At 39.2% G+C, this 13,692-nt stretch overlaps 1 protein-coding gene across 4 annotated transcripts in view; it reads left to right on the plus strand.

The window, feature by feature from the left end:
• The window catches only part of CTNNA3 (catenin alpha 3), a 739,429-nt gene that overhangs the window by 111,224 nt on the left and 614,513 nt on the right, over nt 1-13,692 (plus strand). For all 4 annotated transcript variants that reach the window (XM_061373990.1, XM_061373992.1, XM_061373991.1 and 1 more), the window contains exon 6: nt 11,912-12,175. In XM_061373990.1, coding sequence (XP_061229974.1) covers nt 11,912-12,175 — 264 coding nt within the window. The remainder of the gene's footprint in view (nt 1-11,911; nt 12,176-13,692) is intronic.

The raw sequence follows: 13,692 nt of genomic DNA on the forward strand, positions 1-13,692 counted from the left end.
TGACTTTGTGATCCAAAACTTGGGACATCTTCCATGAAATGAATGAAATTCTGCCAGTTTTGGGTATTGGTTACAGTGTATACCAGTTTTATAGCTATTGTGTTATGGTGCATGACTTTATAGTATATTAAGTCATACTTGGACTGGTCATATTATGCTCTGAAGGTAATGCAAAATTCAAGTATAAAGGAGGAGTGTGTGGTATGGTGGCTGTCAGTACTGTTAGTAAGGATGCATCTTGAGAAAAATCCAACTGTTCAAATCTTTGCCATGAGTTTTGCTTCTTGTAAATTTGTGTTGCATTCATCTGCCGTATAGCATAATTGATGTGATCAGAGTATTATTCTGATTTTCTCAAATCATATTCTGTGTAAAAAAAATAATTCTGTGTTTTATAACTTGGTGTTTATGCTTTCCCAATTTAGTTTAACACTGGCAAGAATTAAATAGCGTTCTGCACTGAAGTGCCGTCAGGGAAGATGAATACAATTTCTAATCTAAGTAGAACATGTGTAAGGGCAATTTCTAATTTTGATAGAAATGTTAAAATGAGAAAATCGGGTTCTGTATTTGCAGCATTTCTCGACAGATGCTGTAAATTATACAGCTGTTCTTTGTATGGATTTTGTAGTACTCATAGCGATTTATAGGTCTGGAATATAGCTGCTGGAAGTCATTTATTTTTGTATTTGTATTAAACCTATCATATACAAATGCACTAAGATTCAGTACAGAGCTCAAGGGCGTATGGCCTTTTTGTTTCTTGCTCTGGGTTGCTGTCCTGTGTTTGCAAGGTATGCAGAAAACATCAGAAAGTTTAAACTGATATACAAGAAAAAAAAACCAAAACCCACTATATTGTCCATGATAAATACTTGAAACCAGCTCATTTTTCAGTTTAAGCTGAAAAGCAAAATCAAAACCTACTGTTAACATTTCTGAAATTGGTAATGCTAATAAACTTGTTTTGATGGATTAGCATTTCAGTTCCATTTGCTTGAGTTTCACTCCTTATGCATGTCAATTGTGTATGTCTTCATGTTACAGAAACTTAATATTCCCTGCAGTGTTTGAATTGTGTGCATCTTAAGACAGTGTGTGAAGTTGTCATTGGTTTATTCAATTCAGCTTGTTTTAGTTTTGGGTTTTTAAAATTAGAATAAAAGGAAAATAGGTTATTTTAAATATTTGGGAAGTAATGTATAATGAATGTTAAAAATAGTTAAAATGTACCTGGAGTTCGATGGAAGAATAGGGGCTAGGGCCATGAAAATTTGTTCATTATGTAATCTCTGAGAAAACAGCAGTTGGAACAGCCTGCCTGATAGGAGTTGTTTATTTGTTTATTGCTGATGATTTCACACCTTTCACATTGAGTTACTATAGCTAGGAAAATTGACCTGTGCCCATTTCAAGATCAGTAGAAACTTGTACCTGGTGGAACCTAAGCTGATTTGTTGGAGAAAGAGATCCTGAACTCTTACGTCAGATGGAATATGTTTAGAAGTGATTATTTGTATGAGAAAAGGCTAAACCAGAACAGGCTAAATGTGAAATACCTGTTTGTTTGGTACCTGTTAAACTGTGTATCAGTGAAAATGCTAGTGGACCATGTATAACATGATCTTCCATTACTAATAGGTTTACTTAAGTTTTTTCTGAGTAGCCTAATGCCACTAGTGCAAATAATGAAACAAGTTTTCAATTTAATGAATATGCCCAACTTTCAATTTAATGAATATGCCCTAACTTTAAATTCTCAAAAAAAAGAAACAAGAAAAAGATAATCACATATGGTATTACGAGAATGTATTAAAATGGCAGAAATAAGTAATTGTGGATAATGTCATTCTGCCACGTTTTTCAATGAGTTTTCCATTGAAAAAGTTACAGGCAAAAATATTTCCTGAAAGCTTTAACAACTGTATTATGTGCATTGTACTATGTATGAATGTTGCTACTTTGTTTTACATACATTTGAAATAACTACACTATGAAAGATCTTGTATTGAGTCTTGCCCTATGTAGTGTGGGTTTTTTTTTTGTTTGTTTTTTTTTTTTTTAATGAATGCTTACAGAATAGTTTTAATCTGTCATATCTCATAGGTCAAGCTAACAGTAATGCTTCTGAAACAGGCAGCTTACACCTACCACGTTTTCAGCTTTCTGGAAAGAGATCTATCTTTATATCACATTCAGTGCTAAGCACTGAAAACAAAGCAAGTTTAGATAGGAAAAAGAAGAATGCCATGAAAACACTGGACTTGTGAAAATGTTAAGCTCTATTTGACAGCAGCATAAAGAGAAGGTATTTGTTACGTATAAATGTCAACAAAGAAAAAGTGATGCTTTACTTACTGTTTTCTTTACAAATTAAAGATTGCTGCTTTACTCATTAAATTATATAAGAGGACTGTAGGCTGCTGCTGCCCTACTTTTGAGTGCTTCTACACTGGCTATTGTATTTTTAAATGTTTGAAATAAAGTAAGGATGGTATATCGTCTCCTTCAAATCCATTATTTCTTCTTAATCTTCCTTACGCTTTTTCACTCTCACTCTTTTATATTGCATCTCCCCTGTTTCCTATTTTTCTCTCTTTAAATTAATTTGTATTTCTGCTGTATATCCTTCCCCCCCCCCTTTTCCTTGCTTCCTCTTCACATCTATGTTAGCCATCTTTTTCTCTTCAAAGGTATGATAAGACCTTCTGCAGGTTCTTCAAAGCCCTCTCCCTGATGCATGTTTCCTACTATAGTTCCAAGCACATGACAAATGTGATCATAATCATACTCGGAGAAAACCTTTGTGAGCTAATATGTTAACTGGTATGTATTTGCAGAAGATTTAAAGAAAAAACTTTAATTCTTACAGGGAAAAATTGCTTTGCTATCTTTCAAAACCAGATACTCCATCTAGGAGACTGAAAGCTAACAGAGCAAGGTGTTAAAAGTGTGGTGACCAAATCGTAAAATAATGGATAGAGAAGTGACAGGAAGGTGATGCTTTACCATCTGTAACTGGGCTGGAAGTTGCTGAAGCATGAGATGTACAGAATATTGTGCAGTAATTGCAGTCTGATGCATCAAAATAAATTGTATCTTCCATAGCTGAACAGTAAATTCCTGAAAAACATTACTGAATTAGAGGAACTCTGTGATATTAACTGTCATGGGCAGTTTTTGATCCTCTGTATAAGACAGCTTTGCTTTTATGTGCTATTACCAGTTTAAACATGGTTAATAGTAAATGGATACAGAGAGGAAATTGCAAGCCTTCACTTCTACTGGAAACTTCAGTTCTGTAAATCTGTTTCCTGTTTGCTCTAAGTTAGCTGAAAGTTATGGGTTTATAAAGACAGTTCAGAGTTTTCTTAGAGGCAGAGGATATTGCTTAAGGCTTAGTCCTATTATAACATTGACATGGATTTGTTCTGTAACACTTCACATTTGTGTATTTATGCATATGGTTGATGCAAACAAACTGGCTACAGTTTATACCGTACAGAGTATATGTATTATATGTGTATGTATGTATGGTGTTTATGTACTCTGTATACATAGTGTAGTATAATTATAGCATGAGGCACTAAGAACGACTCATGACTTCTGAAGTCAGGAAAAATAAATCGAGGTAGGTTGAGTTTTTTAGTAGCAAGTTAGCTTGGAATTCCCGGCAATCAAGCGCATACTGTGTTGCTGCTTTGTAAAGGTGAGTTCCTACTTTTTTCCTACTGCCAGGAAAAAGCGGCGGGTTGTAGTAGTAGGGGACTCTACTTTGAAAGGGACAGAAGCACCCGTCTGTCATCCTGACTCGGTCTCAAGGGAGGTGTGTCGCCTACCAGGGGCATGGATCAGGGATGTGACAGAGAGGCTGCCTGCTCTAGTAAGTCCCACGGACTATTACCTGCTTCTAGTGATACATGTGGGTGCTAGGGATATAGACAGTAGTAGCCTGGGGAACATAAAGAAGGACTACAGAGCCCTGGGAGAGGTGTTTACGGGCTCTGGAGCTCAGATAGTCTTGTAATCAATTCTCCAGGATACAGGGGAGGACCTAAAAAAAGCTAGGAGGATTAGCCAGGTTAATAAATGGTTAAAAGGGTGGTGTCACAGTCAGGGGTTTGGGTGTCTTGAACATGGGACCCAAGTTTGTAGGCCAGGTGTACTGGGCGATGGTGGAGCTGCTGCTGAAGAGCAGTCTCGGTAGGAGGCTTGCCAGACTGGTCAAGGAAGCTTGCCAGACTGGTTAAGGAGGCTTTAAACTAGATGTGTTGGGGGAGGGGGCATCATTCCATCCCAACACACCCAGTCAGTTGCCAGCACCTATAATAAATCTTTGGAGCAATGTAGATATATTCCAGCCGTTCCAGCCAATGAGCTGGCTTCATTTGGAGCTCGGCTCAGATGTCTCAATACAAATGCCCGTAGAATGGGGAACAAGCAAGAGGAATTAGAGATGTGTGCACGTCTATGGGGGTATAATATAATAGGCATCACAGAAACATGGTGGGAGGGCTCCTATGACTGGAGTGTTGGAATGGAAGGTTACAGACTCTTTAGAAAAGACAGGCCTGGCAGATGAGGAGGGGGAGTTGCCCTTTATGTTAGGGATAGGCTGCAGAGTATGGAACTCCACCTGGGGACAGGTGAGCACTTAACAGAGAGTTTGTGGATCCGGGTTAAAGGGAAAACAGCGATGGGAGACATTACTGTGGGGATCTGTTACAGACCACCTGATCAAGGAGAACCTGTGGATGAAGCACTCTATAGACAGATAGGAAAAGCCTCACGCTCACAGGCGCTTGTTCTCATGGATGACTTCAACCTCCCTGACATCTGTTGGAATGACGGTACAGCGCGGCACAAGCAATCCAGGAGGTTCCTTGATTGTGTGGAAGACAGCTTCCTTCTGCAAGTAATAGAGGAGCTGACAAGGAGAGGTGCCATGCCTGACCTTGTGCTCACCAACAGGGAAGGGCTCGTTGGAAATGTGACGCTCCAGAGCAGTGATCACAAGATGGTTGAATTTGAGATCCTCAGGACAGTGAGAACAGGATGGAGCAAGCTCACTGCCCTGGACTTCAAGAGAGCAGACTTTGGCCTCTTCAGGAACCTGCTTAGTAAGTTTCCATGGGATATAGCCCTAGAGGGCTGGAGGGTCCAAGACTCTTGGTTGATATTCAAGGATCACCTGCTACAAGCTCAGGAGTGTTGCCTCCCAACTAGAAGGAAGTGCATCGGGAGGGCCAGGAGATCTCCTTCGATGGATAAGGAACTGCTGAGGACAATTCAAATGAAAAAAGAGGTTTATAAAAGGTGGAAGCAAGGACAGGTGGCCTGGGAAGAGTACAGGGATTTTGTCTGGGAAGCTAGGGACCAGGTCAGGAAAGCTAAGGCCCAGTTAGAATTAAACTTGGCTAGGGATGTGAAAGATAACAGGGAGGGATTCTACAGATACATAGTGAATAAAAAACAGACTAGGGAGAAGTAGGTCCCCTCTGGAAGATCTCGGGAGAACTAGCTACACAGGATTTGGAGAAGGCTGAGGTTCTGAATGACTTCTTTACCTTGGTCTTCACTGGCAAATGCTCTGACCGCACCACCCAAGTCTTGGAAGGCAGACGCAGGCACTGTGAGAATGGAGACCTTGGGCCCACTGTAGGAGAGGATCTGGTTTGAGACCATCTTAAAAACCTGAACATGCACAAGTCCGTGAGACATGATGAGATACATTTGCAGGTCCTGAAGGAGTTGGCAAATGAAATTGCTAAGCCGCTGTCCATATTTGAAAATTCATGGCAGTCAGGTGAAGATTCCGATGACTGGAAAAAGGGAAATGCAACCCCCATTTTCAAGAAGGGGAAAATGGATGACCCGGGGAATTACAGACCAGTCAGTCTCACCTCTGTGCCTGGCAAAATCTTGGAGCAGATTCTCCTGGAAGGCATGCTAAGGCACATGAAAAACAACAAGGTGCTTGGTGACAGCCATCATGGCTTCACTAAGGGGAAATCCTGCTTGACCAATTTGGTGGGCTTCTGTGATGGGGCTACAGAAATGATGGACAGCGGTAGAGCAGCTAACGTCATCTACCTGGATTTGTGCAAACGTTCGACACTGTCCCACATGACATCCTTGTCTCTAAATTGGAGAGACATCAATTTGGTGGATGGACCACTTGGTGGATAAAGAACTGGCTGGATGGCTGCACGCAGAGTTGTGGTCAATGGCTCAATGTCCGACTGGAGACCAGTAACGAGTGGTGTCCCTCAGGGATCGGTGTTGGGACCGGTCTTGTTTAACATCTTCGTTGCTGACATGGACAGTGGGGTTGAGTGCACCCTCAGCAGGTTTGCCGATGACACCAAGCTGTGTGGTTCGGTTGATACGCTGGAGGGAAGGAATGCCATCCAGAGGGACCTTGACACGCTTGTGAGGTGGGCTGATGCCAACCTTACGAAGTTTAACCATGACAAATACAAGGTCGTACGCCCGGGTCAGAGCAATCCCAGGCACAGCTACAGGTTGGGCAGAGAAGAGATCCAGATCAGCCCTGCGGAGAAGGACTTGGGGTGTTGGTTGATGAGAAAATGAACATGAGCTGGCTCCAGTGTGTGCTTGCAGCCCAGAAGGCCAGCTGTACCCTGGGCTGCATCAAAAGGGGCGTGACCAGCAGGCCGAAGGAGGTGATCCTGCCCCTTTTAGTCTGGTCTTGTGACACCTCACCTGGAGTATTGTGTGCAGTTCTGGTGTCCTCAACATAAAAAGGGCATGGAACTGTTGGAACAAGTCCAGAGGAAGGCCACGAGGATGATCAGGGGACTGGAGCATCTCCGGTATGATACCGGCTGAGAAAGTTAGGGCTGTTCAGCCTGGAGAAGGCTGTGTGGAGACCTCATAGCAGCCTTCCAGTATCTGAAGGGTGCCTATAGGGATGCTGGGGATGGACTCTTCATTAGGGACTGTAGTAACAGGACAAGGGGTAACGGGTTAAAACTTAAACAGGGGAAGTTTAGATTGGAGAAAATTCTTCCGTGTTAGGGTGTTCAGGCACTGGAATAGGTTGGCCAGGAGGTTATGAATGCTCCATCCCTGGCAGTGTTCAAGGCCAGGTTGGATGAGGCCTTGGGTGATATGGTTTAGTGTGAGGTGTCCCTGCCCATGGCATGTGGAATGGTGGTTGGAACTAGATGATCTTAAGGTCCTTTCCAGCCCTAACTTCTACTTTTGTCTCTAGACCTGGCCAATCTGTTAGATGCATCTTTGAAATTAAGTTCTGTGCTGCCTGCAAACACTGTTGTTTTAAGGATTGCCAGTGTTTTAGGATTTTCTGTCTACTAGAGACGAGACATGAGAAAGGAACAATTTTTATGTTTCTGGAGTGTAACAGTGCTATTTTATTTTATCCACCTGTTTGGACTGGAATAATTTCTGGAAATATGTGTATTTAAAAAAACCCGAACAAACCAAAGCAACAAAGTGTGGGCAAACTGGTTTCAGGAGTACATGCTTTCTCTGTGAAGAAGCAGATGAGATATTTTTAAGAAGAGTTTCCAGCAAGCTTGCATCTCTACTGGAGGGTATAATCATTTGCTTTCTAGAGGTAACGGAAAAATTTTGATTCATCAGTGTGAAATGCACAGGTGTCTTTGAACAAGTTCTTTAGATTCAGTGCTCTTCTTAATTTACTGCCATACCTTCTGAATGGTTAACTTGGTGGGAATGCATGTAAGGTGACCTTTTGTAGTTAGTGTAGTACAGTTCTGTGATCCAGCGATGTTTCATTTGTTCTAAGAAAGTCAGTATCCTATGTCAGGCATTTTTCCCAGTGTGTATTTGTAATCTTTGTTTTGTACAGTTACAGTCACTTTTGTAGGTCATCAGATCTATAGCTAAAAGCTTTACATGGAGGGTTCCTTAGGTCATGCTTTTCAACTTCTGTAAATTTAGCCTTTTCTAGAGTAGGCAGAATCTCCTTTATAATAGAGTTTGTAAAAGGTGATCCCTGCTGGTGGTAAATGCTTATCTTTTAGAAAAAGGAATATATATATTTATGAAATACGTAAACTGGAGCCCTACCCCAATAAATGGTTCATGAATGCACTTGGAAGAGTTTGAGCTTTGTTGTCTTTTGATTCACTAAATACGCATAATTTAGCTGTCATTTTTGACAGAAAGCTGAAGCTGAAGACCAAGTTTAAGCTGTGATAAAAAGTAATGCTTTTGTCCCCCAGCCATATAGTAGCATGAAATTGTGGGAGTTTGTTATGTCTGTGTTTTTGCTGGATATAAAACTCAGTCAATCACATATGTCTCTGCAAAGAGTGAGCTAGAGGACTGCAGCACACTTTATTTGAAGCTGCCTTTGTGAACCTTGTGTTGACTCCAGCAGATGTAAAATACAGCAGTGTGATTTATACCCATAGTGAGGCCTGGACCTCATGAGTTGTGCTGATAGGAATGCACAGTGAACAAGAGCTGGGTTCCTGGTGTATCGTGCTCTCAGACCTTAAAAGTGTTATAAAGAGCAGATTATGATTTTTCTAACTCTCAGTGAAGTAGTACCACTGAAGTTTAACTGTGAAAGTAGTTTTCAAGTTTTACATTCAAAGTCTTCTTGTTCATACATCCTATTTAGCTGGAACAAGCCACAGCTGGAAATCTGTGACTATCAGTTCATTTTCCACTCTTATCAGAGGCAACCAGGTATGGTGACGAAGACATAATAGTACATCCCGGGAGGTGTGGGACAGCAGCCTGGGGAATTATCACTATACTGGCCCTCTTAGTTTGGCAATGGTTGGAAACAGGATTATCCTTGATCTCAGCTCATCTGATGTGGTGTATCTAGAACTCAGCTGCTGACTGAGTATATAAGAACACATCCCAGACCAGTGGAAATAGTCCACTAGCATAAAAAGAAGTTTGAGTAGGAGTAAAGTGGTAGACTGAAGAAAAACAGACTAAAGCTCAGTAATGTAGTTGGATGAACTACAGATGCTCAGGTGTTATGGTATGAAGAGAGTAGTAAGAAGAACTGATTTGAGAAATGTCTTCTCTGTAGTCCTGTTTGTCTTTTGCCTCTCTGCAGGTGAATGATGATCCATGTTTACAACAATCTCAGAGTAACAAAAAACGTGGTTTTAGTTTGCATTCTCCTGTTCCTCTTTTTCTGGTGCCATATTTTACTAGTATTTCAGTCCTATACGTACATACTTTTTCCTCTGTATGATTCTTTCCCATACTTGAGTAACATGTTGTCTTCTTGTATTCTGTATCAAAGGTAATGTAGTATGAACTTTGGGCAAGGTTCAGTATGTGAAGAGGACCTGTTTGAGTTTCTTGTGTTTCCTAGTGGTATATTTTCTTTGACAAATAAAATAGGAATCAGGTTGTTTCTGTATTTTAATCTCCAGTGGAAAAAGTTTATGGACTATGGATTAATAATCTGTTTGTAGAGACTAATTTCTTTCTTTAGAGAACTAGTTACATTAATCTGATAATCCACATATGCAAAGATTTTATAGAGAAATCAGTTGATTTTAGGTGGGTTTTTTTTGGCCAATTTTGCAGAAGTTCAGACTAAGATTATCAGATGCCTCTTCCTGTTCACATGAATAATTTCAAGGAATTAATTATTAATCAATGTGGAAAAGAAAAATGGCCCTACAGTTTCTTTCGGGGCTGTTCAAGGCTCACAACTGAACAGCAAAGTAGTGATGAGTTTATTGGATTTAAACTTTTTTTTTTTTTTAAGTATTATTAAGTATTTAATTACTCAATAACTATTTAAGTATTGTTGAACAAAGGCAAGGCTTTTTGTAGGTGAATTTGCCAGTACCATGATACCATGTTTCGGAAACTCTACACAATATCGCGTGAAACAAAACAGTCTGTGCTTTAGGAACATTAATGCATTGAGTTCATGGGCTGTTTCCAGATGCCATGTCATATAACTTGCCATTACTGGTTTTCTGCTACTGGATTTCCAGTTTTTTATATCTTAAGAACACCTCATTTCCTTGTTAGACAGTACTGTTTTAGAAGGAAAAAGTAATTTGGAAGGACTTTTGAGTTTGTTTGCATATGACACAGCAAAGTAAGAAATGTTTAAGTGTAGAAGGCAGCTAGACTGAAGTGTTTTATCAACTTACCATTGTAACTCTAGGTCTGCGGCTTCCTTGCAGCACAAGAGGAAAGAGGGCATTCTGTTGTCTTGTAATTTAATTGTAGGAAAGGTAAAATGAGATTCTGTTAAAAAATAAATAACACTTTTTGCTGAGAGTGCACTGGATTAAATTGCAGTTGCTTTACCAAGGTTGGAGGTGCACTAATATTCGCATTTGAGCACACTGGGCAATGACGTCATTCTTGCACAGTGGTGATTCATTTATATATTGGTTTGCTGAAAATGTAAAAATATTTTAAGTACTAATATACCCAAGAAAGTAAGTCAGTTTTCTAATTCAAATGATCAGCTGGTTAACAACTCTCTGCTTATGTTTAAGGCTCCACTTCTCTCTCTCTCTCTCACTCCTCCCTCCCCCTCTCCCATTTGTGGTGCTTTGGTTTTGGGTTTTTTTGTTTATTTTTTACCATATCCCTGAGATTTCAAAGTTACCCTGAGGAAGTAAGACACAGTCTGATGTCCAGTGCATAACTTAAAGTAAACAAGATTTTAAAAACATAAGACTGGTTCATTTAATATTGAATGCTCTTTTCTTCAGCCATAAACTTATAAACTTATGCAGTGAAAAGTGGATATTGGGATGCTTTTATAAATAATGCATATTAGAGCCTGATGCAATGCAAAGGAGAATAATTAGAAAGACTTCAGCTTGCTTTACAGCAGGCCATGAGCAGTTTTGTATGCATTTTGTTGTTCATTCTTCATTGTGCCTCTTCTCATTATTTGAAATTGGTGCCACAGGCTTTTTATTGTTCTGATGCAGTCTTTTTCCTTGCTTTATGTTTTTGCCCTGAATTTAACTGTCTCCTTCACACAACCCATTTTGCAAATATCTACTAGTTTGTTTTCAAAGGACAAGATACAGAAGGAGAGTGGGAAGAATATCTAGAGTAAAATAGGATAAGACAGGAGGCTCCTTAGAATTCTGATGCTGACTGTATGGTTGTCTTAAAGTCCGTAACTTTCATCTGTCCGAATAACAGCTCCCAATCTTGATTCCTAGAAACAGTTGAATCTGACTTGGCAGCTCTGTTGAGCTGTGCGTTCCTTATTGTCTGGGCTGGCAGGAGGAAGTAACGTATCAAGAAGATCTGGGTGGAGAAGGGAGAAACAAGATGAATATGGTGAGACCTGAGTGTTTTAAGTATGTACATAGCAGGGAGAGAAGAAAAACAGGTAGTGGTACTTCCAGGAGATGGCTTCTCTCAAGCACTATTTTCATTTCCACACCTTTCATACTTCCTATTTCCCAGGAATACAGGATTCTCATCCCTGACCTGCTGTTCCTTTCTGCAGTATGCTTGGAATATATGCTGGTGGGGCAGGGAAGCAAACACAGATTTGTTTTGATGGAACAATCACAGAATTCCTTGCCTAACCCTCTTTACACCTTTGTCCTTCTCTATTGCTTAGAAAGAAAAACATGTCTGGGAGAAAAGACAGCTTATTTCCAGGCCAGTTTTCTCATAGCAGAACTGTGCTTAAAAATAAGAAAAATATGGACAGTTCAGACAACAAAAATTGGGGTTATTTTACACACACTTTGTTCATTTCTTGTGATATAAAGGCGCTTCAATTGTAAACACTATTGTACTCTCTTTTCGCAATCTTTGATAAATTCAACTTGATGTTTCATTAAACAGATAGAAAAAAATTGTTTATACATTACCTGTCAGTTCTGAAGTGCTTTTGGAGGTAAACAACATATTCTTTTGCTGACAGGATTTGAAATCCAGCAATCAGCGAGATGAAATTGCTGCAGCACGTGCAACCCTGAAGGAAAATTCCTCTCTCCTACATTCAATATGTTCAGCTTGTTTGGAACATTCAGATGTTGCATCCCTATCAGCCAGCAAAGATTCAATTTGCAATGAAATACAGAATGCTCTCAGTGTAATTTCTAATGCTTCCCAAGGAGTTGGAAATAAAGTGGGACAACCTACATCTCGTGCAGCTACTCTTGGAAGTGCACTTGATGAGCTCGAGGTATGTAAACCTGTGAAACGAAAACATTTTTTGAAAAATAGTTTGTTTGGTTTTTTTTTTTTAATTAACTATTGCTGTCATAAGTGGTGGACCTCACGGCATTAGAAATTTATGCTCTGCGTAGTCCTAGTCTAAATACTATGACTATACATTATTTCATTGTGAGGGATCACTTCCTTCAAAAGAGTTTGGAATTAAGTCTTCATGTATGTTCAATATTTAGCTTCATCCAAAGAGCAGGAAAGTTCCAAATGCATCACTAATGATGGAGATTGACAGGTCCTTGAATAAATGGGCAAAACCATGAATTTAGTTTACAAATAAGTGATTATCAGATGATGGCGATCACTGCTACCATGACTGTATTCCAGTTGGTACAACACAAGTTGAAAGCATTTACTCCAAAACTTCTCATTTGGATCATTATATAATTTATATAATTGAAGGATTTAGAAACCTAATTATGTTTTTGCTTATTATTAAATAAAGTGACATAACCAATATGCTTTCACAAATTCTGCTTTTCTACTTGCAATATTAAAACAGTTTTTTTGAGCAGGTAGTTCTTTCTTTACTCCTGGCCTGATCCCCAGCTTTTGTACAGAGCTTTCCCCTTTTCTCACAGCTGCTCTTCCTCTTACCAGTGTTATTTTTCATTGCCAAAATGGTAAAAAATCTCCTGTAGATGAGATTGCCAACAATGCTTCTCATCTGGTGTAACCGATGTAGGCCCAGATCAACAAAAAAGGAATTAAAAGTTTCTAAACACCTTTGCAGATATGGGTCTTTTTGGTTGTAAATTCTCAGACTTTCCAGATATCACACTTAGAACGCAAACTTTGTTGATACATTTTCAGGAGGATTAATGTTTTGACTGATAGCAATAGAATTTGACTGAGATTTTCAATGAAAGGTTAGAGAAATACATTGAAATATGACTCAAATCTTATAGTGGCAGTTTATTGATCAAAACAGACCTCTCAGTCATGCTCAAAGTTTCTCCCCAAAGGAATAGACTCCAATTACACGTCATATGTCATCCTTCCATGCTTCTCACACTGGGCTTTAATATTACAGTTTCTAATCTATTTTCTTGATAAACGAAAGAAAAAGGTAAACTTTTAAGAGTAATACATGATTTATATACATGAAACTCTGAATGACAAATCATGTATCTTAGGTGAAAGCTGTTATTTACCTATTTTACTTAAAAATTTTTAACCTAAATTTGGCAAAAAGATTGCATCTTATGACTGAAGATTAATTCATCTTGACTGTATGTAAGCAGTGCCATTTTAATGATTTTTAAAAATGAATTAAATTTATTATTGTTTTAAAGTGCTTAAGATTTGCAATAATCACAAAATGGGGGGAAAAAAAGTCTTTTGGATTGAATTTGTTTATATCCGGAAACGTAAGAACATAGAAGTCTAACTGTTGTAAAAACTGTTTGTTTATGGAGTTCTAAATGTATTTTTACCTAGGTAGCACAACTGGGAATTGAAACTGGGGGGGTT

The sequence above is a fragment of the Neopsephotus bourkii genome, unplaced genomic scaffold, assembly GCF_033783945.1.
Source record: "Neopsephotus bourkii isolate Nb327-2 ecotype Australia unplaced genomic scaffold, CSIRO-AGI_Nbou_v1 NB_1634, whole genome shotgun sequence".
NCBI lineage: Eukaryota > Metazoa > Chordata > Aves > Psittaciformes > Psittacidae > Neopsephotus > Neopsephotus bourkii.